General features: G+C 35.5%; 1 protein-coding gene across 1 annotated transcript in view; it reads left to right on the forward strand.

Annotated features, from left to right (window-relative positions):
- SPATA17 (spermatogenesis associated 17) overlaps positions 1-27,500 on the forward strand; it is a 178,313-nt gene that overhangs the window by 21,196 nt on the left and 129,617 nt on the right. Inside the window, exons 4-5 of the mRNA XM_004751466.3 lie at positions 6,066-6,116; positions 16,968-17,071. Of these exons, the coding sequence (XP_004751523.1) occupies positions 6,066-6,116; positions 16,968-17,071 (155 nt within the window). The remainder of the gene's footprint in view (positions 1-6,065; positions 6,117-16,967; positions 17,072-27,500) is intronic.

A 27,500-nucleotide genomic window follows, 5' to 3' on the forward strand; every position in this document is an offset into this window, starting at 1 on the left:
ACTCCACAAATGCTTATTAAAGTGAACACTTGAATGGGAGTTTAGATTAAGAGTCAGAGCTGGAGACAAAGATTTTAGAACCATCTTTGCAAGATGACTGGATTTTCTACCTAATGGGGAAAAAATATCTCTCAAGAATAGAGCAGAGGGCCAAGAATTAAGGCTTGTGGAACACATTAGGTAGGATTTAGGCGGAGGAAAGGGAATTATAGACAGATAATAACTAGAAAAGCAGAGACACAATATCCCAGTAACCAGAGGAGAGAACGCCTAGCAAATTTGGCATTGTCAACAGGCTCAGATGTGGCAAAGTCACACAGAAAATGAACTGAGAGAGATCCTAGGATCTCCTTAGATAGGTTCAATAGTTTTAGACAACCTCCCTCAAAATTCTGTTAACTAAAATATTTCTATCTAGCTTTTAAATAATTTTCATATTGACAGCAGCTAGCTTATCCAGTCCTGAAGGATCAATGGGTTCTCCACTACAGTGCCTTCATTAATTCAGAATAATAGATCATTTCTAGGTGTTGGTTTTTCTTTGCACATGTGTGTGTGTGTGTGTGAGAGAGAGAGAGAGAGAGAGAGAGAGAGTGATTTGACTCTTGGTTCCTTCATGACTATTGTTTTTGCTTCTTTTTATTCCCTACCTCCATTTCTGACCTTCCAGCTTACTTCCAGGGCACTGTTCCTGGCAAGATAGCCCGAATTTGTCCATCTTAGGGGTCTAGGATTGTTGATTCACAACCTTGAAAATATTTTCCTGTTAGTGAAAAGTGATGGTATCTGGTGGGTGTGCTTGGTGCATATGGGTTTCATACCTGCTGAACTCTAGTTTTACTGCAACTTGTTTTTCCCACTATACTCAAATGGTCCTGCTTTTTTGGGAGCTTTCTTTCTTTCTTTTCTTTCTTTTTTTTTTACGATTTATCTTAGAGATTGAATGTGAGGTGGGGAGGGGCAGAGAAAGAGGGAGAGAGAAACTTCAGCAGAAGGACCTCCAAATCGGTTATAAGCTAATAAGGTAACATTTATCACCCTTTAGTGTCAGAGCAGAAAACTGAAACATATTTTTTCCTTTCAGGGTATTGCAGTTTAGATAAATACTAAAGGCTGGATAACTTAGGTTTCTGACCTACTGGTATTAATTTAAAACTTTATTAATATATTTTCACCATAATTATGAAATGAATTTAGAGTTGGTTCTCCTGGTTTTAAAGATTATGCTAATAATACTTGTAAGAAATAATATACTTGGCATTTAATTTTGTATGTGGAAGAAAGAAAGGGTGCTTTAAAAATCAGATGTTGATAATGAACAGATTGGTATCATTTGCCAACAAACAAGGCAAAGCATATGCACAAAATACTCACAATTATTTGATAATAAATCATTTTAACGATTATACTCAAAATTATGAAATGAGGATAGCACTGATGTGGAAAATAACAAAGGCTCATGCTCATCGTATCTGTTATCCATATGTGCATGACTTCTAAAGGTTCTATTGTCATCACTTTAATGCAAGTTTTTCCTTTGTACTGTTCAGTCTAAAAAATAAAGCCAGCTGATCTGGTTGGGTTTATATAGCTGTATTACTCAGAATTATTATGAGTATGTATTGCTTTCAGTGTTCTGCTTTTGAGAAGCAAAGAAAAAAAAAAGAGAGAGAGAGACAGATAGAAATAAAAAAACAGACTTCACTATGGAGAACAAACTGATGATAACCAGCGCGGAGGTGGGTGGGGGAATGGATGAAATCGGTGACGGGGATTAAAAGTTACTCTTACTGTGGTAAGCACTGAATAATGTGTAGAATTGTTGAATCACTGTATTACTAAGAACACTATATATTAACTATACCAGAATTAAAGTGAAACCTTTACTTAAAAAGACAAACAAACTGAAGAAACCTTTTTTTAGAGTGTTGTGCTTTTGAAAATGATTGACTGTTTCCTCCTTGAAACTCACTTTTTTGGGGGGTTTTAACCTAAATACTCAACAGTAAAGGAAATATTAGGTCATCTATGGTATGTTCATGTAGCAAAATACCATGTAGTCTTATAGATAAAAATATGTGAACAAGGAACTTAAAAATGGGGAACAAGAAATATCTGTATTAAGTCTGTCCAAACCAAATAGAAGAACCTTTAATCAAGCCACTAGGGGTTGAAGGAGAGGAATTTGCATTTAGAGTTTATGACTTAAGACGGGGAACATTTCTAGTTCCCAGGGTCTGGAACTTGGCTGTGGATTTCATAGTTAAATGTGTTGCCTGTATGAATTTGACCATTAGCTTGATGCCAGAATTTTTAGAGCGTACTTGGGGCAGTCAGGGAGAAGTGGGGAGGAGTGAGGAAGGAGTTAATAAGTAATGGGATACCTGAAGTATGACGATATTGAATAGGATAGAGAGTCTTAAGTGTGGCAAGCTTGAGATTAAAAAGTAAACTTTTGGTTTGTTGTTGTTGTCCGTTTTAATGGAGTACTTCTTACTGATATGGAATGGTTTGAAAGTGCTTTGCAACTAAGAGAATGCCAGCTTCTTCTCTTGGAGTAGGGGAGAAAAGATAGTTTCTTTGATAAATGCTTGCAAGAAAAACAGGAGAGAGGAGGTTTGGACAGCTGGAAAAGAATGGCAGGGGGAGTAATATGGACATGGAGGTGAAGAAATAAAAAGAGTAATTTGATCAGATAGAGCTTTTAAAGGAGTGGAGTAGTAACAGATAATTGAGGGGAGAAATTGGGACCTGATTGTGGTAAGCTTTGAGTATCACTTGACCTCCAAGAGGGTGGTTCTCATTTATCCCCAACCACCCTCCCATTGTAATTCACCCGATAGAAAGAAAAAAAGAAAGAAACTCAAAATATGAAACATGCTTCCATTGGTAATCATGGTCTAGTCCCAATGAATAGCAATCCTGTCTAAAAGATCCATGTAGATACCAACCACGCAGAAGATTATGTTTTTTTTTTTTTTTAAAGATTTTGTTCATTTATTTGACAGAGAGAAATCACAAGTAGATGGAGAGGCAGGCAGAGAGAGAGAGAGAGGGAAGCAGGCTCCCCGCCGAGCAGGGAGCCCGATGTGGGACTCGATCTCAGGACTCTGAGGTCATGACCTGAGCCGAAGGCAGCGGCTTAACCCATTGAGCCACCCAGGCGCCCAGATTATGTTTTTAAAAGGAATAAATCCTCCAAAAAATTTTTCAGAAACCTTGTAAAAATTGAGGGGGATGACGTGGCCAAGGCCATGCAGTTAACAAATGGTTGACTTAGTGTTCATCCCAGAAATACTTCCTGTGCTCTCTGTTGTAAATGTAACATATCAGTTCTGTTTACCCCTCTTCCTCTCTTTCTGTCCCCTCTTTCCCCTCTCTCTCTCCCTTTCTTTGTTCACCAGACATCTGGGGAAACATCTGTAATTGAATTTCATATTTTCATTACAATGAAACTATTACCATTTATGCTTGATGTTCACTCCAGATTTTTAGTCTTAGTAGACTTAGTATTTTATGATAAAATGAGAAATTAATAAATAGTAAGAAAAATTTTAAGACTTTTGTCTGTTGGGAAATTACAATAGCTTGTCATTGTTGGATAGAATATTAATATTTAGTAGCTAGGATATTCTTTGCTTATCCAACTCCCATGCATTGGAAAAACAAATTTTGAGGACAGAATTCTAGACAATAGTAGTCGGAACAATGGCTTTTGTATGATTTGTATTTTAACTGCTCATATCCCAAAAGAACAAATACTAATAAAACAAGTAGTATCATTGTTCGGAATGGAAATAAATAGACTTAGATGAGAGGAATTTTACAAAATATTTAAGTGTCTAAATGTGTCTCATAGATAGCTTATGAAAATGAACAATTCATTCACAAATTTTTTTTGGTGTTTTTAACATTTTGGTAAAATACACATAGCATAAAATTTACCATTTGTACCATTTTTAACTGCACTGTTATTCAGTGGCAGTAAGTATATTTATGTTTTTATGCAACTATCACCACTACCCATCTCCAGAATTTCTCCTTCATCTCAAATGGAGACTACTCATTAAACAATAGCTGCCCCCTTCCTCTAGCCTCTGGTAACTGCTATTCCACTTTCTGTCTCTTGGAATTTGACTATTTCACACACCTCTTATAAGTGGGAATATGCAATATTTTTCACATAAATATATTTTTGTTAGTTTCCAAAGCAAATACATTTAACATCGGTGATTCACATGAGAATGATAAACTAAAATCAAAGTGCTATTCCACCTTTAGCAATGAAAGTCAGAATTTGTACACTTAAAAGCTAGATTGCTTTTTTCTCTGTCTTCAGAATAAAATTTAACCTCTTATATTTTGGAATTTTACTAATAGTTAAACTGCATACTTTCAGCTACAAAATGTGTTTAGCAGCAGCAGTGATAATCCCTTTTATAAACATCAACTGTGTCCCAAGCCCCTTAAAATTTTTATCTCATTTTAATCTTCACCTCAACTCTTCAAAGTGTGTGCTGTTCCATATTCTGAGCCTGGAAGTCAAGACTGGCTGGCTTTGAGTAACTTGTCCAAAGCCATACAGCTGATAAAAGCAACATCAGCACATGAACTAAGGTCTGTGACTTGAAAGCTCAGAAGCACTCAGTGCTGCTAACTGAACAGCAACATAATAAGGGTAAGAAACATTACCTCTTTCTGAACCTAGACATTTTAGATATGTAATTTTTAGTATGTTCCACCTGTGTAAAGTCATTTAATAGTTATCTCTGCATCAGTATAACTTGAAGAATTAAGGTATTAAGGTGACTCTTTTAACTTCACCGCAAATGCCAAGAACTATGTCTCGCTTACTATGACGAAGAATGAGAATTTAAAATGAAGTAACATCATTGTGTTCATTTGTAAATAACATATTGCAGCCAACTGTTTCTTAATTGCTCAGACTGTTGATAAATAATCCAGCCCTGCTGCTCTCCACAGACAATTTGCTTTGGATCAGACAAGGCAATTCAAACAATCCTAATTACAGTGAAACCCTTTTATATGAATTTCTGTTTATTGCAGGGAAGAAAACCCCTATATAAAAGGTTAAGGCACTTACCTCCGATTTTTGACTGAAACATAGCACCTGTTACCTAAACTCAAGTTATGTTAGTCAAATGAATTTTGATTGAATAAAAATGGATAAAATAGTATTTGGATCAAAAATGTATATTTCATTGCTTTTACTATTTATTATACTGTCATGAATTATGTTAAATATATGTTTTTAATTAAAAGATATAACAGATGTAGAAACTTCATTTAAAGCAGTATTTGTCTTGAAATAAGCTATGTTGCTAAAGGATTATGTACTGTAACAGAGATTTGTATATTAATAGACAAATGTATCTATACTAGAAAGAAACCAAGACCTTAGGAAGTCTTCCCTATATCAGGGGATTTGCTGTAACATGATATCATTGTATTTATGATTTTATGGTGTTAAAATGAATATTAAATGAAACAAAATTCCCAGGGATTACTCAGGAGGCAGCTAAGTACATAACATTTTGTACAGATGGTTGGAAGGCACAATTTTGCTCCATCACTGCATCCATATCCTTGAACGATTTCGACTGAAGACAGCATTTCTTTGAATTTTTCATTAAACCAGATGTCTTGAAATATGAATTCCTTTTATGTTTCTGTGAGTTTTGGCTAAAAGAACCCCAGTGAATAAATCATACAATACTACGTGTCACCAGCACTTGTGAATATTTCTGCTTTGTTATTCTATTCTCAGTAGAGCACCATTGATTATCAAACTCAGCGGAGAGCATTTTATGATCATATATCTCCATTAGCTCCTAGTTTGACTACCATAGATTTTTCTGGTTAAGCCTGCATTATGTATTAGGAAGCCTATCTCTTCAATACAAAGTTTGATTTCATTTTTCTAAACCCAGAACTCTTATTATGTATTATGTATAAAGATTCTTATCTTTTATATGTAAAAATAGGCTTCACTGTCTTTGTGTAACTGAACTATAGGCCTTTTTTTCTTTTTTCCTGATTCACAGTTCGCATCTTGTGCTATGAAGATGAATTTCTACAACGCAATGGCTGTCAGGGTAAATATTTCTTCACTTGTTAAACAAATGAAAAGTCAATTGTGCCCTGAATTCGCTTTTAATAAAATGAGCAGGCCAGAATAATGCAAATTTGATTGATATGCTAATGGTTAGAGAGAAAAGAGGACATAGTTAAAAAGTTAGTTATACTAAATAATCTTGGCAGTATTAAAAATTAGAGTAAAATGTAAAACATGTAATTATCAGTGCTTATGTTTTAGAATGTTAAATATCTCTGAGCCATAACTAGAGAAAGACCGTAAATATTAATGAAGCAATGTATTAGTTTCCTTATGTCATATAGAATATTGTGATAAATAGATGAACATGGTTCTGGAATATAAGATGCCGGTCCAATACAAATCAATTAGGAATTATTCATATGATTTAGCAGTAATAAAGTCAGTTTCCACCTTAGAAGTTTAATTTCTATCATCTCTATGTTCATTTTTACGTGTTATTTTCCTAATGGAATGCTGAGCTAGTGATTATGAGGCTGGCTTGGTTTCTGCTCAGATTTTGGGAATGGGCACAACAAAAATATTATTTCTCTTGTCTCAGATAGTATGGTAATAGCTTAATTGTGGAGCTATTATAAATGGAGAAATTACTTTGGTGAATTCCATTAATGTTCTTAAAACTTACGTTGTCTTATTATATTCTCTTTCATTAATCTGTTAGTTCTTAACTTCTGCTAATAATAGATTTTATTTTGGGTCAAACAGCATAGTAAAATATTTTCTGAAGGTCCCGTGCAGAAATATGGCAGGTAAATTAACATTTTTTTGGTTATTTATACTGCTTTGAGAAGGGTGCTTTCCTCTGCAGGTATGGGTATGTGCCAGGACCCTATCACAGGGCTGGTCTACCTGTTCTGTCCCTCCCTCCTTTTCTTTCTTTTCCTTCCTTCCTTCCTTTCTTTTTTTCTCTCTTTCTTTCTCTCTCACTGTCTCTCTCTTCCTTTCTTTCACAATCTTATCTCTTTGAGAGAGAGAGACTGCATGAGTGGAGTAGAGGGACAGAGGGAAAGGGAGAAGCGGGCTCCCCGCTGAGCAGGGAACCTGACATGGGCCTTGATCCCAGGACTCCGAGATCATGACCTGAGCCAAAGGCAGACACTTAACCAACTGAGTCACCCAGGTGCCCCCCTGTCCACCTTTCTGTTCCCCTGTGGTTTAGGGAGAAAAGCAAGAGGAAGAAGTAGATCTTGCTGCTTTTTCCTGAGCCAAAGGCACATACTATAGCAGCAATGGGCTATTTACTTACTAAGAATATAGTAGTATAGGAAAATGATTCGGTCTTCTTCTTTCAGTGGAAGTGCTTAAATCTGGGAATTTAGGAGATTTTGATTCTCTGTATAGCTCTGCCAAAGACTTGACTTCTGAGCCTTTAACACTGTTAGATTCTTTTCTTTTCTGCTTACTTTGTGTCTGTTGTGTCTCCAAAGTAAAAGGCAATAGATGACTGACTGCGAGCATAATGTAGTTGGACTCAAGACTTAGATGTCTACATAGATCATTGAGGAAGATAGAGACATAGAAGAAAGGGGTAGAAAAATGCATTCTGTTGTTTGCTATTTAGCCCTCCATCTTCCTGTTCAGTTTTGATCTGGCTTGAATCATGATTCTCTTTACCTATATTAGGCATATCTAAGAAACCTACATCAGTATAAGCCACTTGGAAGGCAGAGTTTTTGACATACTCCCAACATTGAACTAAAAGCTCCATTTCCTAGTAGCATCGCCTAAAGTCAACTTGTCTTTGATTATTGTTAGTGAGCAGTGTTGAACTTCACCTGAGTCCTGTGATCATGGAAAACAACAAAGTTTAAAAATATCTCCCACCCTCTGGTAACAGCTTGCTTTAAAAAAAAAAAAAAAATGCCCTTCACCACAGACTTAGGTAAGAGGCACAGAACTGTCCCTTGTTTCCTTATGACAAGACCAGGCACAGTGCCCCCTTCCCAAATTTCTGTTTCTTACCTCACGGATGATGACCACAACTGCTTGCCTCCATCATTCAGTTGGAAAAACATGTTTATTAACTAAACTATGGTTAAAGTTCTCTCCTTCCCCGTGTCCCTGAACTTCAGCCAGCATATAATACCTCTTCCTGAGAATAGGCTGGCTTCCTGGTAAAGCATTTTCTGATCTATCTGATGATGCCACCCTTTCATCCAACTTCTCCACATCTGGTTCTTTCTAGCCTTATTTATATCTTCCTATTAAACACACACACACACAAAACTCTTTGAGTCTAATTCTTGATGTGCTTATGGATCTTATGGTCAAAGCGCTCTGCCTATTGCAGTAGTTCTCTCCATCTGTCCTGTTGGTCACTCACTCCCTCCCATGATAATTCTTTGAAATAAAGTCTCTCTTGCTATGACTGGATTTATTTTTTATGCTACACATTCCACAGGAGGAGAGGAGAGGTGGGGATGTAGCGATCAATAAAGTGAGACAGGGGAAGACTTTCAGCTGAGCCACTGACGACATGCAGGAATTTTTATAATGAAAACACTTCTCTAATGAAGATGATCAAAGATTGCCTTTAGAGGTTTGCATGAGTTGACTTGGTAATAGACTGGATACTTATTTCATGTTCCTGTGATGAAGCACGAGGCTTACTTGCATGAAGGCCAAAATGACCGCCCAACAAAGATTAAAATTTTAGGGGCATCTGGGTGGCTCAGTGGGTTAAAGCCTCTGCCTTCAGCTCAGGTCATGATCCCAGAGTCCTGGGATTGAGCCCCACATTGGACTCTTTGCACAGTGGGGAGCCTGCTTCTTCCTCTTTCTCTGCCTGCCTCTCTGCCTACTTGTGATCTCTGTCTGTCAAATAAATAAAATCTTAAAAAAAAAAAAAAGATTAAATTTTAGCATTGGTTGATCACAGTGACCAGAACTGAATTTATTTGTAAAATGTGCAGTTCTGCAGAATGGCGCTCTGAAGGTTTGGCTTTCTGCAGCAGTGAGTGGGTGAGGAGACCAGTGTGTGGTTCGCCTACTTGATGTTGTGCTCATCTGAAGGTTACAATCCTGGTTAGAAAGCACTAACTGAAGTTTTACTTCTAACGGCTATACCTCTGCCTTTTCAGCTCATCAGCTATTAAGTAACCCTGTTCAAAACAACTATCCCTTAAATGCATTAAATATGGGTGGCTGTGCTTGTCCAAGAAGAGGAACTTCTGAGAGTCCTAGATAACTACCCAAAATTTGTGTAATATTCACACAGATCCATGTGCACCCAAATCTTGAATTAGGTTTTCACATACACTAGAAAAGAAAAACTTTTGTCCTAATTTGCCTTATATATGGAGCTAATTACAAATATGTTTGACTGCTGACTCTTAGCAGGACAGATTATCACCAGTTGCTAATGAGGCTGGTGGAGCATTCCTGAGAATAGAGGGATTTAAAAAATACACTTATAGCCTAGCCATTCCTATATAGATGTCACATTCTTATAATAAAGAATAAATTATATGTATATGATTTTTTAATGTGATAAGTATTCATATCCTGATCTGCGTTTATTTTTTAAAGGGTCACCTTCTTTCTAAAAGCTTTATGATCCCCCTACCCATGTAGAATTGATCGCTCTCCCTTTTTATGTTCTATTTTACCATCGACATACTTCTGTTATAGAACCTGTAACATTTTATTATCCTTACTAATTTATATGCCTGTATCCACCCCCTTACACACTGTAAGTCCCTTGGGGCCCAGATCCTATCCTCTTAGTCTTTGTATCTATAGTTCCTGACTTATAGTAGGTGGTTAAATAAATTTCCCCGAATAAATCAATGAATACTTTTCTACATGAGGAGTAAAAAAGTCATTTGTTGTAAATACTTTTTGTTGAAGTCCCTCAGTGTCTGTTGGCAATTATTTAAGCCTTTGCTGGGGGACCTTTAAGACTTTTTTGAGAATCTGATGAGGTTATGTGGTATAGATAAATTGGACGTGGTAAAGTACTATTTGGTTAGTGCATTTCTCACGTGAATGGAAGAACTCATGAGCTTTGGGACCTTGCTAAAGTATCTTAACACGTACAGGTTTGAAGGAGGTCTGCTATGATATAAGCTGCTGTCTGAACCGCAGTATGCCTTTCCAAAATCTCTGTTGCTGATACGCTGCTAGGCCAGTGACAGTCAATTAATACAGCAATAAATTGCTCAGTAAATTTTTATTTTAGCTCCTGGGGCCCTGTTTCTCCTGTCCCTCTGTGTGACACTTTATTTCCTTTACTCCAGATTAGGGTTCTGCTTTTCCTCCAACATTTTGGATATTCTGTTGTGGATCTTGTCTATATTTGGCCCCCAACTTTTTTCTTGTTTCTCTTTTTGTGCAGCTTTTAGTATCTTATACAAATGTCCCGAACTGATTCAGTTCCTAAACTCATTTCTTTCCACATCCCATTTAAATACACAATTGTCTATCCTTTTACAGCCTGGCATAGAACTGACTCTCCATTTCTGATGCCAGGGAGTATCTAATTAAGTTCTTGGGTGTTACCTCAGGTCCACCAAACACTGGGCTTAGCAGCTCAGCTCCTAATAACAGTACTATAAAGAGGCAAAATTACTTTATGTATAGAAAGCCCATTAAAAAAATCCCTAAGTAGCAAAAAAAAAAAAAAAAGAAGTACAGTTTAGTGGGATTATTTCATCCATTCTAGGGTCTAGTACTTGTTCCTTTTCCCTGGTACCTTGATTCGTGGTTCTCAACATTTAGTATTTTCTCTTGCTTACGACTTTTGTTCATAAGATGGCTACTCCATCCCAGATGAAGCTTCATCTGTGGAGTGGTATATATCGTATACTTAATTCTTCCATTGGTAGGGGGAAGATCACCTGAGTGGCTGAACGTATACCCAGCCTTAGCCTTGTCTTTGAGGCTCCTATTTCCCCAAGAGAATGGCTCCAGATTTTCACACTTACTACCTGAATGTGAATACACACACACACACACACACACATACAAACATATATGTGCTGGCAGATATTTGAGCATACCTTAGTCAGACTGATTGTTAGTGGGAGCTTTATGTTGCTGAGACTAAGCAAGAAAAAGATTGCAATGCCACATATCCCAAATCTTGGTAAGTCAGAGCCATTAGTAAATAATAATAAGAATTAGCAATTACATGGCAGCCACTACCCTCTGGGCACCAGTCTTAAATATTTTAAATATTTTAACTCTTCTCTGTAATTCTCACAGATTTCAATTAGAAAGGTGAGCAGATAGAATCACAGAATGATATCTTGCCCAAAGTCCCACAGCTAGTAAGTGATAGTATTAGGAATTGAACCCTAGAGGTCTGATACCCACATATGTTCTCATAGTTGAGAACAACTATGTGAACCCTGGACTGAGCTTTATGGGAACTTCATTACTTATGCTCTGGTTTACTTGGTAAACTGATCCCTGGTCCTCACAAGTCAAGAGCATCTTACTAGCAGTACATTTTACTTAGGGAATTCTAAACTTAGTGATGATTAGTAGGAGACCATGTTGAGTGTTACATGCTTCCCCTTGTAGGCAGAATTGGATGATAAACCTCTCATTGTAAAAAAAAGGCTGGGGCCTTACGTACTGCTCTTGCCAGCATCAGGATTTGTCCTCCATCGTCACCCCAGGACTGCTAGAAACTTCAACTGCTAATCTCTCTATATGTTAACTCTAAGAATATGCCAGTTTTTAGTAAACTAAACATAATGAGGATATATAGTCTGTCACAGAGTTGGAAGTTAACAAAAGTACTCTCTGCAAATTATATGTTCCTTATAATGTCTTTAAAAAGCCTCCATTGGCTTATCTTACACATCTTGAGTCCTCCTTTGCTTGTCTGTCCTGGGACACCTGGCACAGTATCATATGAATACAAATTTCAGGAAGTGCTCATGTGTAGTATCTTAGAGATCTCTTAAAAAATATGTTCTATTTTTCTTTTCACTTTCAAAATCTATGAGAAATGAAAAATGGAAATAATCTAAAGCTTACAGAGATTTAAAAATGCTACATATATAATTGATTATTTAAATTGAATTCCTCTTACCCTGGAAACTTTGTACATATTACTAATCAATCATATATCCTTACATATTGATACTCTTCTGAAAGAGCATCTTGGCCCATTCTTTATTATTCAGTTATTTTAAATGATTTGTCTTGAAATTAGTGTCCCAAAATATTTTAGTTCAGATAGGAATCTTCACTTTAAGAAAAATAAAAATTGTAACAACAAGAGGATTACTAGATTAAATATCATTTAAAAGAGCCAATTTGCAAAGTAACCATAACTTTATTGGCTCTTTCTTCTTAGAGGTCTGGGTCTATGGATGTGAATTTAAATTTAGAAACATTAATCTAGCTTGAAACATCAATTAACCATTTTCTTTTGTTTCCCACTTGTGTCTAAAATACAAAAATATGAGAAATGATTCTATGGTGGCTTTAATTAAGAATTGAATTTGTGTCAGGTACATAAGGATCCATTTCAATCTCCTAAACTATTTATAATCCAGTTTTTATATTTGTAATACTATGAAGCATGTACATTTAAAATAATGGCTCCATGATTAGAAGGATAGGGATAAGTAGGAATTTATCAGGAATAATTCAGGAAGTAATTAAGGAAATAATTTAGGAAAAAATATGAAAGGTCTCTTATATACTAGATATAATCTTAAGCTCTAGGAATACAAATTAATAGAGAAAGATATCCCGAAATGTCAGCCCAAGAAGTAAGAGGATCAGGATCAGATAGACCACCCCAAGCTTTTGCCTAATGATGGATGGATATTTAAATTTTCTATCACCATGCAAAAGAATGTTTCTTCTCCCTTCCTACTACTTGTAGTACCAGTAACATTGTGAAATAATTAAATAAATTTGTAGTGAAAGGGAATATTAAGTCATGTAGAGTGGGGAAACAATATTGAAGGGAAGAAATTGCATATGGAATGATTATCCAGAACCTTATGTTAGTTAGAAATATCTGGTTAAGATTTCCATTTATATGTATGTTTTTGACATCAATTCAGTGATACCTAGTATGAAATTTTGGTGTTACTGTTTTTTAAATACCTTTGAAAACTTAGTAAACCTACTTTTGTATGCTTACTGTATAATCTAGAATGTTGAGCATTCTAATAAGTAAGAGCATAGTTATGAGTAAGATTCTGTTTGTATGCTCTCAAATACATTTCGACCATTGATAGTAGGTAGGTCATTATCAGTTAATAGAAATTTTGTTTTTCATGTCTTCATTTTAATTTTAGGTGAGAAGACTTTTTTTTTCTTTTGATAACAATAAAGTTACTATGAATTTTGAGGAATAAATGTAAACCAATCGAGGGGAAATCTTTTCTATGAACAGATGGCTTTTGGTATATCAAGGTTTTGCCATTTGTTTTAGTGCTTAAAATAAACATTATTTATAAGACCACTTACATTTTGATGTTACTTAATGAGGAATATGCATCATTGATTTGACTAGCTTAAGAGGTCATTTAGAACTTGCCCGTTAACAAGCTGTAATCTGCTGAGCACACAATGACTTTGTTTAAAATTATCTATTCAGAGCTGATCAATGACAATAATTGTTTTATACCAATCACTTCTGAAAGTTGCTAATTACTTTGAAGGACATGAATACTAGACTTTTTTTTTTTTTGAAGTCATAACCCATTCACCTTGAAATTTAGAAGAAATGTTATTGAAAAGTCATCTTGCCTCTTGAAAGAACTTTTTTTTTAAATTGAAAGTTGATTCACTATACTGGAATATCAACAGGAAATTTAGGCAAAATTGAAGATGTCATTTGTTCTTATAAGAGAAAGTATAGTAGAATCTCCACTGTATTCTATCTTATATCAGTTAGGGATTGGATAAACTGGACTCCTTATAGCATAGGAAAATTGTATCTTTAAATGAAGAAACACATACACATACTTTAAGATTATCTTGAGAATTAAAGCGGTTAATGTATACCTGACACATTCATGAGCTCAATAAATTTTAGATCCTTCTTCACTTCACTGGATGGTAGCATCTTCACTTAGTCAAACACCCAGATTCTTTCTTCTTTTAACTACTCACCTCTAGCAAAACCACTTAGAGATAGATTGATTATCAATCAATATTATTAATGTGGGTGAGTTTTGTTACTTTAACCATCATTTGCTTAGTATGTGCCTTAATACCCAGTTTAATACCAGTCTGAATAAAAGGATTTGTCTTGAAAAGGACTTTTAGCCTGCCTTTGGGTAGATGTCTATGGAGTTCGGATATTAGAAGATCCCCTGGAGAGCACACCAATTATGTACTCTGTGGAATGGTTTGTGCTGCTTCTTTAGGTGTCCTTCCTGTCCACATGGATTCAGTTTCAGTTTTGTCCTTTCAGACTTCTTTTCTCAGAATGGGCATACACACCACTCTAATGTGACCTAATCATGAGTCAGCATCTTTCCTTTTTCCTTCTCAGTACTCCAGCATGCATCTTTTATGTTTTCTGGCACATTGAATCCTGTTTTATTTAGATTTTAATGATGTTTTCAAGTTACAAGTAGTTCCTACCTTAATACTATTTGATATACTGATATTTTCCCATTCTTCCTAAATCACTTCTATTGCTGATGATGAATTTTCTGTACACACTTTGTCTGAAAGTGTTCTCTTCTTTTATTGTATGACTGTACATGCAGTAGAAGTATGGTATAATATTTGAAGTCATTCCACCAGCTCTATGACCAAAAGGAATGATTTAACCTAAATATCAGTGTCCTCTTCTATCAATGAGACTAATAATAATCTCTACCTCAAAATGATACTCTAATGATTAAATTAGATGAGCCAGGAAAATATCCACTTATTTGCATGTATGATTTATATACATACACATATTCCAACTGATTATTCTTTTCATTAGGAAAGTGGTTTGTATTAGTTCCTCATCTTTCTTTGTCATCTTTAATACAGTTTGGTCGAATAGGAGGAAATAGTTTCTAAAATGAGTATACACCTTTAGAAAAAAAATTTTTCTTATTTAATGAATTTCTGAAGATCATTTGAAAAATATTTGGAAAGATTCATTTTATAACATTGTTACACTACCATGCTTTTTTACTTGGTGTTACTTTCTAGAATTATCTCTGATTTCATTGTTCTTACAAGCTATTTTGCATATCTTCAGTGATTTTTGTCATTCTCATAGTGGAAGATTGACTAAAACAGTTCTTCAGAATTTTCACATTCTGTATCTCAGATTGTAAAATACCTTTTAAATGGTCATGCTTTAAAATACGGTAAAATGTGGGAGAATACAAGTAAAGCATTTTCCCTGTATTTTCTTACAGATCCAGCATTCAAGTTATAAAAAATTTTAGGCTCAACGTATCTAGTGTAAAAAGAATTGGCTTTTGGGATAAAGCACAATGGACAAATGAAGAGTGTCTATATTAATCACCCTTTGCTATTTAAAAAAAATGTTTAGAGAAGGTGTGTATTCCTAGCTTAGCTAACTCTAAAAAAAACATTGGAAGGACTTCATATCCAAAAATACATGTACACTGCCATAAAATTTTAGGGAAATGAAGTTAAATCTTCATGTGAGGTTAATATTTTTTTCATCTTTTGCTGTTTTGTCTTTCTTTACTTCTTTAAAGAAATTATGTTTTTTTTTGTTGTTGTTGTTTTCCACAAAAGTAAAATCTAGGCATTACTATGTTTTTGTTTTGAGTTTTCTAATAGAGATTATATTAGCAAAGATAAAATGGAAAGAGATTGATTTCTCAAGACTACTAGAGCATAATAAGGCATGAAGTAACCCACATAAGTTTGTTCTTTGAGACCCCCATACTCCTCCCATCTAAAAAAACATAGGTGCTTTCAACAGAAATGTTTGTCCATTGAAAATTGCATTTCACTGTATTCCCAGTTCTGTATTTTAATGGCTTAGAAGATGGTCACTGAAGTCCTAATGTAATTCCTGAATTCATCACGAATGGCTATATAATTATAAGGAAATTTCTCTTTTTAGCAGTTTTCTCATCTGTAAATAAGATGATAAGAATATTTCTCATAGGAGTATTCGAAAGATTAATACAGGGGCTCAGTGGGTTAAAGCCTCTGCCTTCGGCTCAGGTCATGATCCCAGTGTTCTGGGATCGAGCCCCGCATTGGGCTCTCTGCTCAGCGGGGAGTCTGTTTCCCCCTTTCTCTCTGCCTGCCTCTCTGCCTGCTTGTGATCTCTGTCTGTCAAATAAATAAATAAAATCGTTAAAAAATTAAAAAAATAAAGGTTAATATGTGCAAAACTCTTAGAATAGTGCCTTACACATAATAAAACAATAATTGTTAGCTTTTTTATTGTTAAGTACTAAAATGTCATGATGAAGATATAAGACAACATTTTGTTTAAAGATTTTGAAACCACCAAATTTTAAAAGCCCATTTGAAAATTGATTTTAATGAGACCAAATATAATCTTCAAGTCAGTGGTTTATGAAAAATAAAAAATCGGTTCGGGAAGGAAGTGGAAGTGGTAGAGATTGATAAAGCAAATTTTTATTTGTTCTGTTCTTAATTTCACATTTAGTGTTTGTGAAAAATTATAAATTTTTAAAAATCTAATAACCTTTAAGTATGTTTTATCTTTATAATATTTTATAATAAATCTGAGTACAATACATTTGCACCTATCTATACTGTCATATTAGTTGGAAAGCCTAAGACTTTATTTGATGTGAGTTATCATCCATCACTGCCTGAATTTTGAAGAACTGTTAATGTTTTCACTAAAAATGCTCACTGGCATATTATATCTTTTTATTTACTTCAATAGATTCAAAGGCGATGGCGAGGCTATAGGATTCGGAAGTATTGCTTTAATTATTTTTATTTGAAGGAGTACCTGAGAGCTGTTTCAGAGACCAACGATGCAATTAGGTGAGTATTCTACTAGTGACAATTTCAAAAAGGTTACGTTATAGATGTTGATCATTACCATACTTAGGAATACCTGTTAGAACTCAGTGATATTTTAGATAGAAATTTATTGGTAAGATAGAGATAGAGGATTGTTTACCTTAAAATTTATTGTTGTCATATTTTTAAATATATTGTATTTTTTACTATAAATGAGATTATTTGTGTGTTCAGTAGGCCTCTCCGATTCTATGCAAAGTAGTTTTGGTCAGCATTATCTCATTTTGAGATGGATTTATCTGTAAAATGATTCCATAGGTGAAGATTTAAAGTATGATAAGCCTCAGATGCATTTTGAGAAATATGATCAATAGTAAGAACTTGCCTCTCAAAGGAGAAAATATTACGGAACATAATTAAAATGGACTATTTACTATCAGCTTTTTTTTTCTTTGAATACATAGAAGCACCTGGATTTAGATCATAGGGTGGTGTCTTCTGTAGATTTATGTAAAGTAAAGCTGTTGTAACACTCTTCAGTCAACTTTACCAAAGCTCTGTGTGTAAGTTTTCACATAACTTCAAATACATACTTTTTTCCCTTTTGTTACAAGCCTGTTCTAATAACATATAAGTGACCATATGCTTTTAATATGTTTAGATAAAAAAAGAAATAGTAACAGTTGCCGTTTATGTAGTCATTTTATTTTATTTTATTTTATTTTATTTTAAGATTTTTATTTATTTGTCAGAGAGAGAAAGAGGGAGAGCGAGCGAGCACAGGCAGACAGAATGGCAGGCAGAGGCAGAGGAAGAAGCAGGCTCCCTGCTGAGCAAGGAGCCCGATGTGGGACTCGATCCCAGGATGCTGGGATCATGACCTGAGCCGAAGGCAGCTTCTTAACCAACTGAGCCACCCAGGCATCCCAATGTAGTCATTTTAGTGTTTTCCCCACATACCTTATCTTATTTTACTCTTAAAATTCTTTGAACTAAAAAGAACAATTGCACAATAAATTATTAAAATAAAATTTTTGCCTGAGACCCTAAAGTTACATATACTATAAGAAATATCTGAAAACTGATTTTTCTAACTTTTAAATTTCCCACATATGTGTACATATGTGATAGGTCATATGTGTACATATGTGTACATATGTGATGTGTACATAGGATCTGGTCTTTGGAGATTAAATGTCGGGTATTTGTAAGGTTGATTTCTTTGGAAACCAAAATAAAGGTCTGGAAGGGTTGCAGCAGGATTTTGTCAGTTGGGGAAGCTGGAAAACTCAGAAATGTGGATGCCAGGGGATTGCTATTTAATTTCTTCCTTAAGAAATCCAAAGTCCTGGAGATGGGCTGGCTTTCTGCAAATGACAGGCTTGAGCTCATCTAGAGGAAAGAGCTAGCAGAATATGCAAAAAAGGGAATTTGAGCAGGGCAAGGACTAAGGTGAGATAAATGAGGCTCTTAAGGCACAAAAGTTGAAGAGGTGTTTACTGGCAGGGCCAGGCTGGTGCCAACCCTGCACTTTTACAACCCCAAAAGGGCATTCTTAAATTGTACACTGGAAAGGCCTCTCTTGCTTCACCCTAGCCCATCACTGGTAGTGGAAGGTTCTCAAAGAGACAAGTATGTGAAAGGCTGACTCAGAGATTCCTAGGATCTCCTCCTCAAGATCAGTTGTTTGCTAGAACTGCTCAAGAACTCAGGAATACAGCTTATTTACTAGATTACTGGCTTATTACTAAAGGGTACAACTCAGAAACAGCCAGGTGGAAGAGACGCATAGTGCAGAAGATGGGGCGGTCAGGCCATCCTCCTAGCGTCTCCATCTGAATTCTCTTAAGCTCAGGGGGTTTTATGGAGGCTTCCTTAGTTAGGTATGATTGATTAAATCTTTGACCATTAGTGATTACCTCAGCTTCCAGCCTCTCTCCCCTTCAGGTATGTTGGAAGTGAATTGAGGTGGAGGTTAGAGTCCCAACCTTCTAATCACATGATTGGCTCTCCTGGTAGCCAGCCCCATGAGCATGCACCAGTCCTCTCATTAGCATGCTGAAAGGCATTTAACCACTTTGAAGAAATGTCTAGGGTTTTGGAATTGGAAAATTTTCTAGAGTTTTGGAATTGGGTGTTGTAAAAAGACAGTGTTGAGGAAGGGCCAAAGTAGTGCTCTGGAAGTGTTAGGAGGCCTTCTTGGCTCAAAATATAGCCTTACAGATAACGTGTATGTCTCTATGTATGTGAACAGGTTTAGCTTTTATTGTTCTTACTGCTTTTACACTCTCCTCTTGTAGATCTATAACAAAGGTAGCATTCCTGTGCATTTCCTCATTTAGTTCTATGTCCCCTGCCAGTCTGGTGGTGTAGTTCAGGAAGTCTGCCACAGTCAAGTTTTGCTCTACAATATTCTTCTGACCAAGGAGGGCATTGTTGTTTTTCCCTAAGTATGCCAGCTATTTTTAAGAATTATGCACCTCTCTCTGAGATGTGCATCTTAAGATATCTTGTCTCCATGACATCTTTAATCCTGGTTGAATTTTAACTACTCTTGGTGGCCCTTCTTCATATATTACTTGTGAGTGTTTCTAATTTTACCAACGATAGGGTTTCCTTTTATTTTCTTATTGCCTTTCTTATTGTATGGAAGTTTAAGAGAAGAAGGGGTAGAGACATATCTATTCCACTATCTCAAAATTGGAAATATGTAGTTTACTTTCTAATACAAATCACAGTCTGTTTTCCTTTCTGTTGCATATGCAGTTTTATAAATGTAATGAAAGCGTGCTACGGAGTACTATAGAGGAAACACAGAAGCAGAACATCTAAAGCAAAGATAGGTGTTAGTCAGAGTAAGAGTGGGAGTCTGAGATTAGGGACGTTTCTCAGAGGCTGCGAAGCTGAGCCATGAAGGTTGTGCAGAAATTAGGACATTAGCCCAGGAAATCTCACTGAGGTTGATGCAAGGAAGATGATAGAAGGTTGAATTAAAGATAAATCCAGGCAGTGTAGTAGGAAACATATCATAACAGAGCATTTTAGACCATGTTAAAGAACATTGGGGTAGACTTCTCTTTTAAGAAGAGCGACGGGCATGATTACATTTGTGCTTTGGCATGCACATTTGATTGTATTTTTCAGAATATTTATTTTTAAATAGTCTAGTGATTATTAAAAGCATCTTTAGAGTCATAATTTTACTGAGATAGTGTTATTTTCCTTCTCATAGAAGAACATATATAACACATTTGTTTGGATTATTTCTTCACATTTCTTTATTCTGTTTTTCTTTGGGAATCATTGGAATCAGGACTCTAATCTACTGGAAGCACCTTAAAACAGTACACAGTTATTAGCTCATCACTTTGTCAGCCAAGAATCTGGGAGGTGCTTCGTGCCTAGGGCAAGGTCTCTCGGGAGGTTACAGTCCTGTGGTCAGCCATAGCTGCGGTCTTATGTGAAAGCTCAGCTGGGGAAGAAGCCTCACTGATGCAGGTCTCCATTATTCTGGCTGTTGCACTTGAGTCCCTTGGTTTCTTGCCAAGTAGGCTTCCCTGTAGGGCAGCTTACAACATGGAAATGAGTAAGTGAAAAGGGGACATAAGAAAACATAAGGATGGAAACCACATTCTTTTGATAACCTAATGTCAAAAGGGACATTTCTTCTCTTTTGCTACATTCTGTTCATTTGAAGCAAGAGACTGGGTCCATCCCACACTTAAAGCAAGGGAATTACATGAAGGATGAATATTACAGTGGGAATTACTGGTAGCCATCTTGCAAGATAGTTTCAACACTCAGTGACATGCGTATAGAATTTGTTCAATAAACGCGTTGCTTTTAAGTGTTTTGTCTTGGATAAAAGTTACTTCACATTTACTTATGGAAATATTTTTAGGTGCTGTTTTTTCAAGATTCTGTTTCAAACTTTAATATTGTATCAAACAATTATGATGTATCCTGATTACTTATACCAGCAGGGATTAAATGTATAGTTTCTGAGTTTCAAAGAGACAATATAAGATCTAGTGCATTCTTCTGCCTTTGGACAGGGTAAAATAATTTTCAGTACAAAAAGTTAGCAAAGTACGTTCTATATCACAATATGTTTGATTTGAATTATGTAGGATACCAGACAACATTGGTCTTTATTTTATCTGTTCTTTTATTAATGGAAATAGTTTACTATATAGTTAATAGTAAAAGAAATTACATATAATTATATAAGAATATATTTTTATAACCAAGAGTGGACCTATCACAAAGATAAATGGAATTGATTAATTTGAGGCTGAGTTTGCACTTGGTAGACAAGTATAATATCTAGCCTGATCTGCAAAAACTGCCCCAGGTTATGAATAAGAAAATTATATAATGAAATTAAAAATTAGCTACAGAGTTATAGATTGGTAGCATTAATAAAACATTATTAGCTTGAAGTGCAGAAAACTGACTTTTTTGACAGAAATTTAAGCTGGAAGTAATATATTCCCCCAAGTTTAATGCTTCATTATATTTTTTGGTTGTTAATACCTTACAAACAATAGTGCTGTTTTGAATGTAAATTTGTCATTCATCAAAGTGAATTGTGGAGCATAACAAATATCATGGAGGACAAGGGGTGTTAGAGAGGAGAAGAGAGTTGGGGTAAATTGGAAGGGGAGGTGAATCATGAGAGACTATGGACTCTGAAAAACAATCTGAGGGGTTTGAAGTGGCGGGGGGTGGGTGGGTGGGAGGTTGGGGTACCAGGTGGTGGGTATTATAGAGGGCACGGATTGCATGGAGCAATGGGTGTGGTGAAAAAATAATGAATACTGTTTTTCTGAAAATAAATAAATTAATTTAAAAAAAAAGTGAATTGAAGTTTTCCAGCATGTTGATTTTGTATAACATGGTTTGGCTATTATGGATATTTTTCTTTACCTATCTTTTCATGTATCATGAGAGAAATGTATTTTTTGTTTTTTTTTAAAGATTTTATTTATTTGAGAGAGAGAGAATGAGAGAGCATGAGAAGGGGGAGAGTCAGGGGGAGAAGCAGATTCCCCACTGAGCTGGGAGCCCGATGCAGGACTCAATCCCAGGACTCTTGGATCATGACCTGAGCTGTAGGCAGTCACCTAATGAACTGAGCCACCCAGGCACCCCAAATAAAATCTTAAAAAAAAAAATCATCAGTATTTTTGTGACATTAAACCATGGCTAAAAATTTTCTTTCAGAGAACTGGAAGGAAAAGCAAAGAATGGAACATAGAACAAAGTTGGGAAAAATGCAGTAATGAATACACAAACATATTTTTTTTTTAAATCCAGAAGTTATTTATTTATTTATTTATTTATTTATTTATATCATGAGGGGAGGGGGGAGAGAGTGAATCCTAAACAGGTTTCACACCCAACATGGAGCCCAACAGTGGGCTTTCCGTCTCATGACCCTGAGATGGAGCCCTGCATTGGGCTCCATGCTCAGCAAGGAGTCCTCTTGTCCTTCTCCCCCTGCTCTTCTCACCTGGCTCTGTCTCTCTGTCTGTCCCTCAAATCAATAAATAAATTGTTTTTAAAAATAGTGAAAAGGAATATATGTTAACAGAATACAGGCATATTTTTACATATATTACTTTTTACCAAATGTTTATAATAGATAAAAGAATTGCTTTGCCATACCCTTATTATGTCCCTAGTGGTGACCGTTTTTTTCTTTTAGCTATTTCTTTTTATACCAAATGTTTCTAAATTATATGCTTATCTAATACTGTCTGATTTTACATCTTAGGATCTTTTACATTACTTTCACATATGGTAGATGAGGGTTTAACTCATATTCTTCCCATCTCCACTTCCATCTATTTTCAGAGAAATCGGTATCAGTGTTTACATTATCATGATTATAGAAGCAGAGTTCCTTACAAAGGAAATTAATGCAGGATGAATATATTTACCTTATTCCATTTTTTAAATTAATTTCTATTTTCCTTATATTTTTGTCTTGCCCCATCTGCAAATTATATCTATCATTGATTTTTCCCAGTACTCTATCCTATCAGGAAATCTAGTAAGTCCCCTTTTCCTCTGGAGCTTGTCCTCTTTGACCTATCATCCTGCTCCAGACAGACTGCATTTTCTTTTGATATGATGGAGATTTCTTGAGAAGACATCTCTTAACTTCTTTCTCTTGGGCTGAAATCACTGTTTTGTGGACCTGTGTTCTCTTTTTATGATTTATTTTCTTGTTTTTCTGGAGCAACTGCTATCATAACGTGCATGGAAGGCAGTTTCGAGAGTTTTTACTTGCTTTTAAATATGTCTTATTCTATCCTCAAAACTTGATTAGTAGCTTGTCTGGGTAAAACATTCTCAGTCGCAGATCATTTGCCCTCAAGAATTTTGAAGACACTGCCCTGTTGTTTTCCAGCATTCATAATTGCTAACTGCTTACTTGTCTGTTTCTTCTTCCTTTGAAAATGATCTATTTTTTTTTTTCAACATTTGTTAGTTCAAGTGTACCAAAAGCAAATACTAAGGTGGAATTATCTGTAAGAAGTGCAATCGAGAGAAGCAGCAGGCAAAGGTGGGGGAAGACCTTTAGTCCACAATATAAGTCTGACACACCTACGAAAAGAAAGAGAGAAAGAAGATTGGGAAGAGATTGGGACTGCAGTACATTTTCAAGAAAGACTGATGGGCTCTCTTCAAGCCAGTTACCCTTTGGAAGAGTCTGCTGTCTTGCCAGCATTATCCTGCCTTAGTACCTCCACTTCCCATTCTCAATCACTGGCTGAGGAAGGTGTGACATTGGTATGATCAAGTTGGTGGATTCACTGGTCCATTTTTATAGGCATTACAGATTGTTTTGAGTTTTTTCTTCTGGAACTTTTGAAATTTTTCAGAATTAGGACTTATGTAAGTATTTTGCCTCCATTGTTTGAGCAGTCAATGTATCCTTTATTTCTAAGATATTTTCTTATATTATTTCCAAAATAATTCTTCACTTTTATTTCCTTCTATTCTTTCTTCACATGGTTCTTATTGGTTGGATGTTGGACCTCCAGAAGTAATATGCTAAGTCTCTTAAACCTTTCTGCCCCCATTCCCTTCCCCTTGGGCATTTGTCCTTTGTATATTTGTGAGAGACTTCCTTTCTACCCTACTAAAATTTTTATTTCAGCAATAATTTTTAACTTTCATTAAATATTTCTACCATTTGGATAATTTCTTCTTTTATATCATTCAGTTATTATTTTGTTAATGAACTTTATCATATTTCTCTAAAAGTACCAGAGCAGTTAGGGTCTTGGCAGGAAGCAGAACCCACCTCAGAGTTTGTTTTTTGAATAAAGAAAGTTCAATGAAAGGATGAGATCAGAGATAATGTGCAGGGTTAAGGGTGCAGCAAAGGATATTTTAGCAACAGAGACTGGCAACAGTAGGATGTTGCTACTGTCAGGGTCAAAGAGTTAAGGCAAAGAAATAGCATTAATGGTTATAGTGAGAGCCAAGGGGAAGTTTACAACCTCCACCTCTGGCGGTGATCTGTACTTGTAGAGGAATGCAGCTATTTGCAGAGGTGTGTGGCATCAGAGGGGAGAGGGAAATGAGGTAAAAATACCCTCAATTTCTTCCTCCTAAACTTCAGTCTTCTGTTAGATTAAATCCAGCTGAAAACTAGCCTAAATGATAGAGTTGGTAGGGCTTAGCCTTTTTGGTCACAGTGCAGGTCACGGGTCACAGAAGTATGTAGAATGAATTGGGGGTAGCAAATGAAAAATAATCAGCATTGGTAATGAAAGTTTAGAGTTTAAGTTTTATTCCGTCTCTGTGTTCTGAATTTCCTCCACAGTGTTTTTTTTTCCCTTTGACTGTTTGCATTTTCCCATTATACTAGAATCTACCCTTATAAAACTGGTGTGTGTATGTGTGTGTTCATTTATACATGAATGTGAAAAATTGAAACACCAATTTCAATGTGTACATAAATTGAAGATTTTGTTGACTGGTAGGTTTCATTGCTTTTAAGGTGGTAAGTCAGGGAGCTGATACCTTTTGCTAGTCAATGCCCAGATGCCAGTATGTGGAGGTTATTTAGTTTCTTTTAGGCTATTTAGTTTCTCCAGAGAAACTTCTGTTGCTCTACTGAGGGAGTAGATGCTGTCACTGCCATTGGGTGTAGGGTAAGAGAAAATTTCATGTGCCTCAACACCCACAAGGTACTGTACTCTAAGTCCCATGTATTTTCTCTCAGTTTCTTCAGAGCACAACCTTAATCCCTTACCTAAGAAATTGAAGTGTGAATGCTGGCATTCCCTATGTATATGTGCTAAAGAAGCAAAAGTGTGTGGCTGTTATAGATATGTACCTCATGGTTAAACTGCTACATCATAGTAGAATGGAGATGAGATTCTGCATCTTATGATGTCAAGGATAGTGCATTTTCCAATGTCTTACCTACTTTCTGTGTATGTAGAACTAATACAAAATGATAGAAAGATCTTAGGAAGTTAAAGTTTCTCAGCTAGACTATATTTGTTGCATAGTTAAATTCTGGATGCCACTATTTTCGGTGAACATTGACAAAAAACATCCGCATCCAGCAGAAAACAACCTGGAATATAAGAGATGTAGAAATCATGAAGAGTTGGTCAAGACTGGAACACAGAAGCTCAAAGTAAGGCATGACATCTGTCTTCAGATTTTAAAGAACCATTATGTTCTGCATTTATAAAAAGGGAAAAAAATTGAGGCAAGTTAGTTCAATGTGAAAAGCATATTTCCAGTAATTAGAGCTATTCAGTAATAGGCTGACTTATGAAGTATAAAACATCTGACAGGATTCATCTACAATGTCAGGACTTGTGTAGAAAGGATTTCTGAAGTTGATGACAAACTAGAAGATTTCTAATTCTCTTTAAATCTGGGATCACTTGTTTAACATGGCATATGTTTAAAAGACATAAATCTATATATTTATTTACCTCAAAACTTAAAGTACTTCAAATTCCATAAAGGTGCTAGGGTAATTTAAATGAGACTAATCTAGGTCATAAGGGATTCACAGAAAAGTATATGGTATAAAATTATCACTTACCGGGCTGCCGGGTGGCTCAGTGGGTTAAGCCTCTGCCTTCAGCTCAGGTTATGATCTCAGGTTCAAGCCCCAATTCCAGCTCTCTGCTCAGCAGGGAGCCTGCTTCTCCCTCCCCCTCTGCCCGCCTCTCTGCCTACTTGTGATCTATCTCTCTCTGTGTTAAATAAATAAAATAAAATCTTTAAAAAAATTATCACTTACCATAACTAAGATGGATATGATAATCCATGTAAATCAAGAATTTTGTATATGTGCATATATTATAATTACATATTTACAACCTTTAATTAATCTAAAGTTAAAAGTTCTCTAAGTCTGTCATGAAATTTTAAAAATATTTTAATACTAAATGTATTATTGAAATATATATTCCTGAAAGATAAAGGCTGCCTTGCATTCCCATAGATAGAAAAAAGTTTTTGCAGGTGGCAACATCTCCTCAGATCACTAAATTGGTCCTTCATAATTTTGGAGAAGAATGACTAATGGATTTATCATTAAGAAGACCATTATTCTAAATTTAATATTAGATTTATGAATTCTTAGATTCATTGACATGCTTGCCAAAATACTAAATCACAGAAGGAACAACTTTTAAAATGCTTTTTTGACTTTTTATGATCTGAATAGTGCTGATGAGATAACACATGTCAGAGAACAGCATCTAGTTCCTTCAAGATCCCTGTGCAGCTCTGCCATATTTGCATGGACTGTGCTGTGTGCCTCGTTTCTGTGGTTATTCTGAAATCCATTGACCCATACCCATAACTTGGCATATTGAAAACTGACGTTCTCTTATTTGCCTTATATTTTTATGTGAATAACTTCCAGCTGAACTCTGAGAAATTCTTAGTTTCTAAAGTTCTCTTTCTCACGTTTCCTATTAAACTATCAGTGTTTGCAATGAAGATGGTCATCATTTAGAACTCACAGCTAACAGCTTGCTGTTTCAAAATATTTGTATCAATATTTGTGTTCAATGCTGTCTTTGTAGTCTGCTGATTTGCATTTGTTTTCAAGGAAAAGCAAAAAAAAAGTTGAGTGATTTTTATGAATATTCATGTAGTTTCTAGGAAACTCAATTCAAAAGATTTGAACATTATCTCTCATCCTTATAATAGTTATCGAGGACACTTAATATGACCACCATTATAGTCTTTAAGTAATCTTTCTCTGGTTTAAAACCATACAGAGTCAACAAAGGCATTAAACTAATGACAAAACTGAAGAGCATTGCAATCACTTAACATTGCATATCAGGGAAACACAGTACTAAATAGATTTCTAGTTCTCTGGAGTTAAAAACTTAATACATTAAACTGTCTAGGAAGTACAGTTCTTTCTTTTTTTTAAAACATTTTA

The sequence above is a fragment of the Mustela putorius genome, unplaced genomic scaffold (genome assembly GCF_011764305.1).
Source record: "Mustela putorius furo isolate JIRA1106 unplaced genomic scaffold, ASM1176430v1.1 tig00000508_pilon_pilon_pilon, whole genome shotgun sequence".
NCBI lineage: Eukaryota > Metazoa > Chordata > Mammalia > Carnivora > Mustelidae > Mustela > Mustela putorius.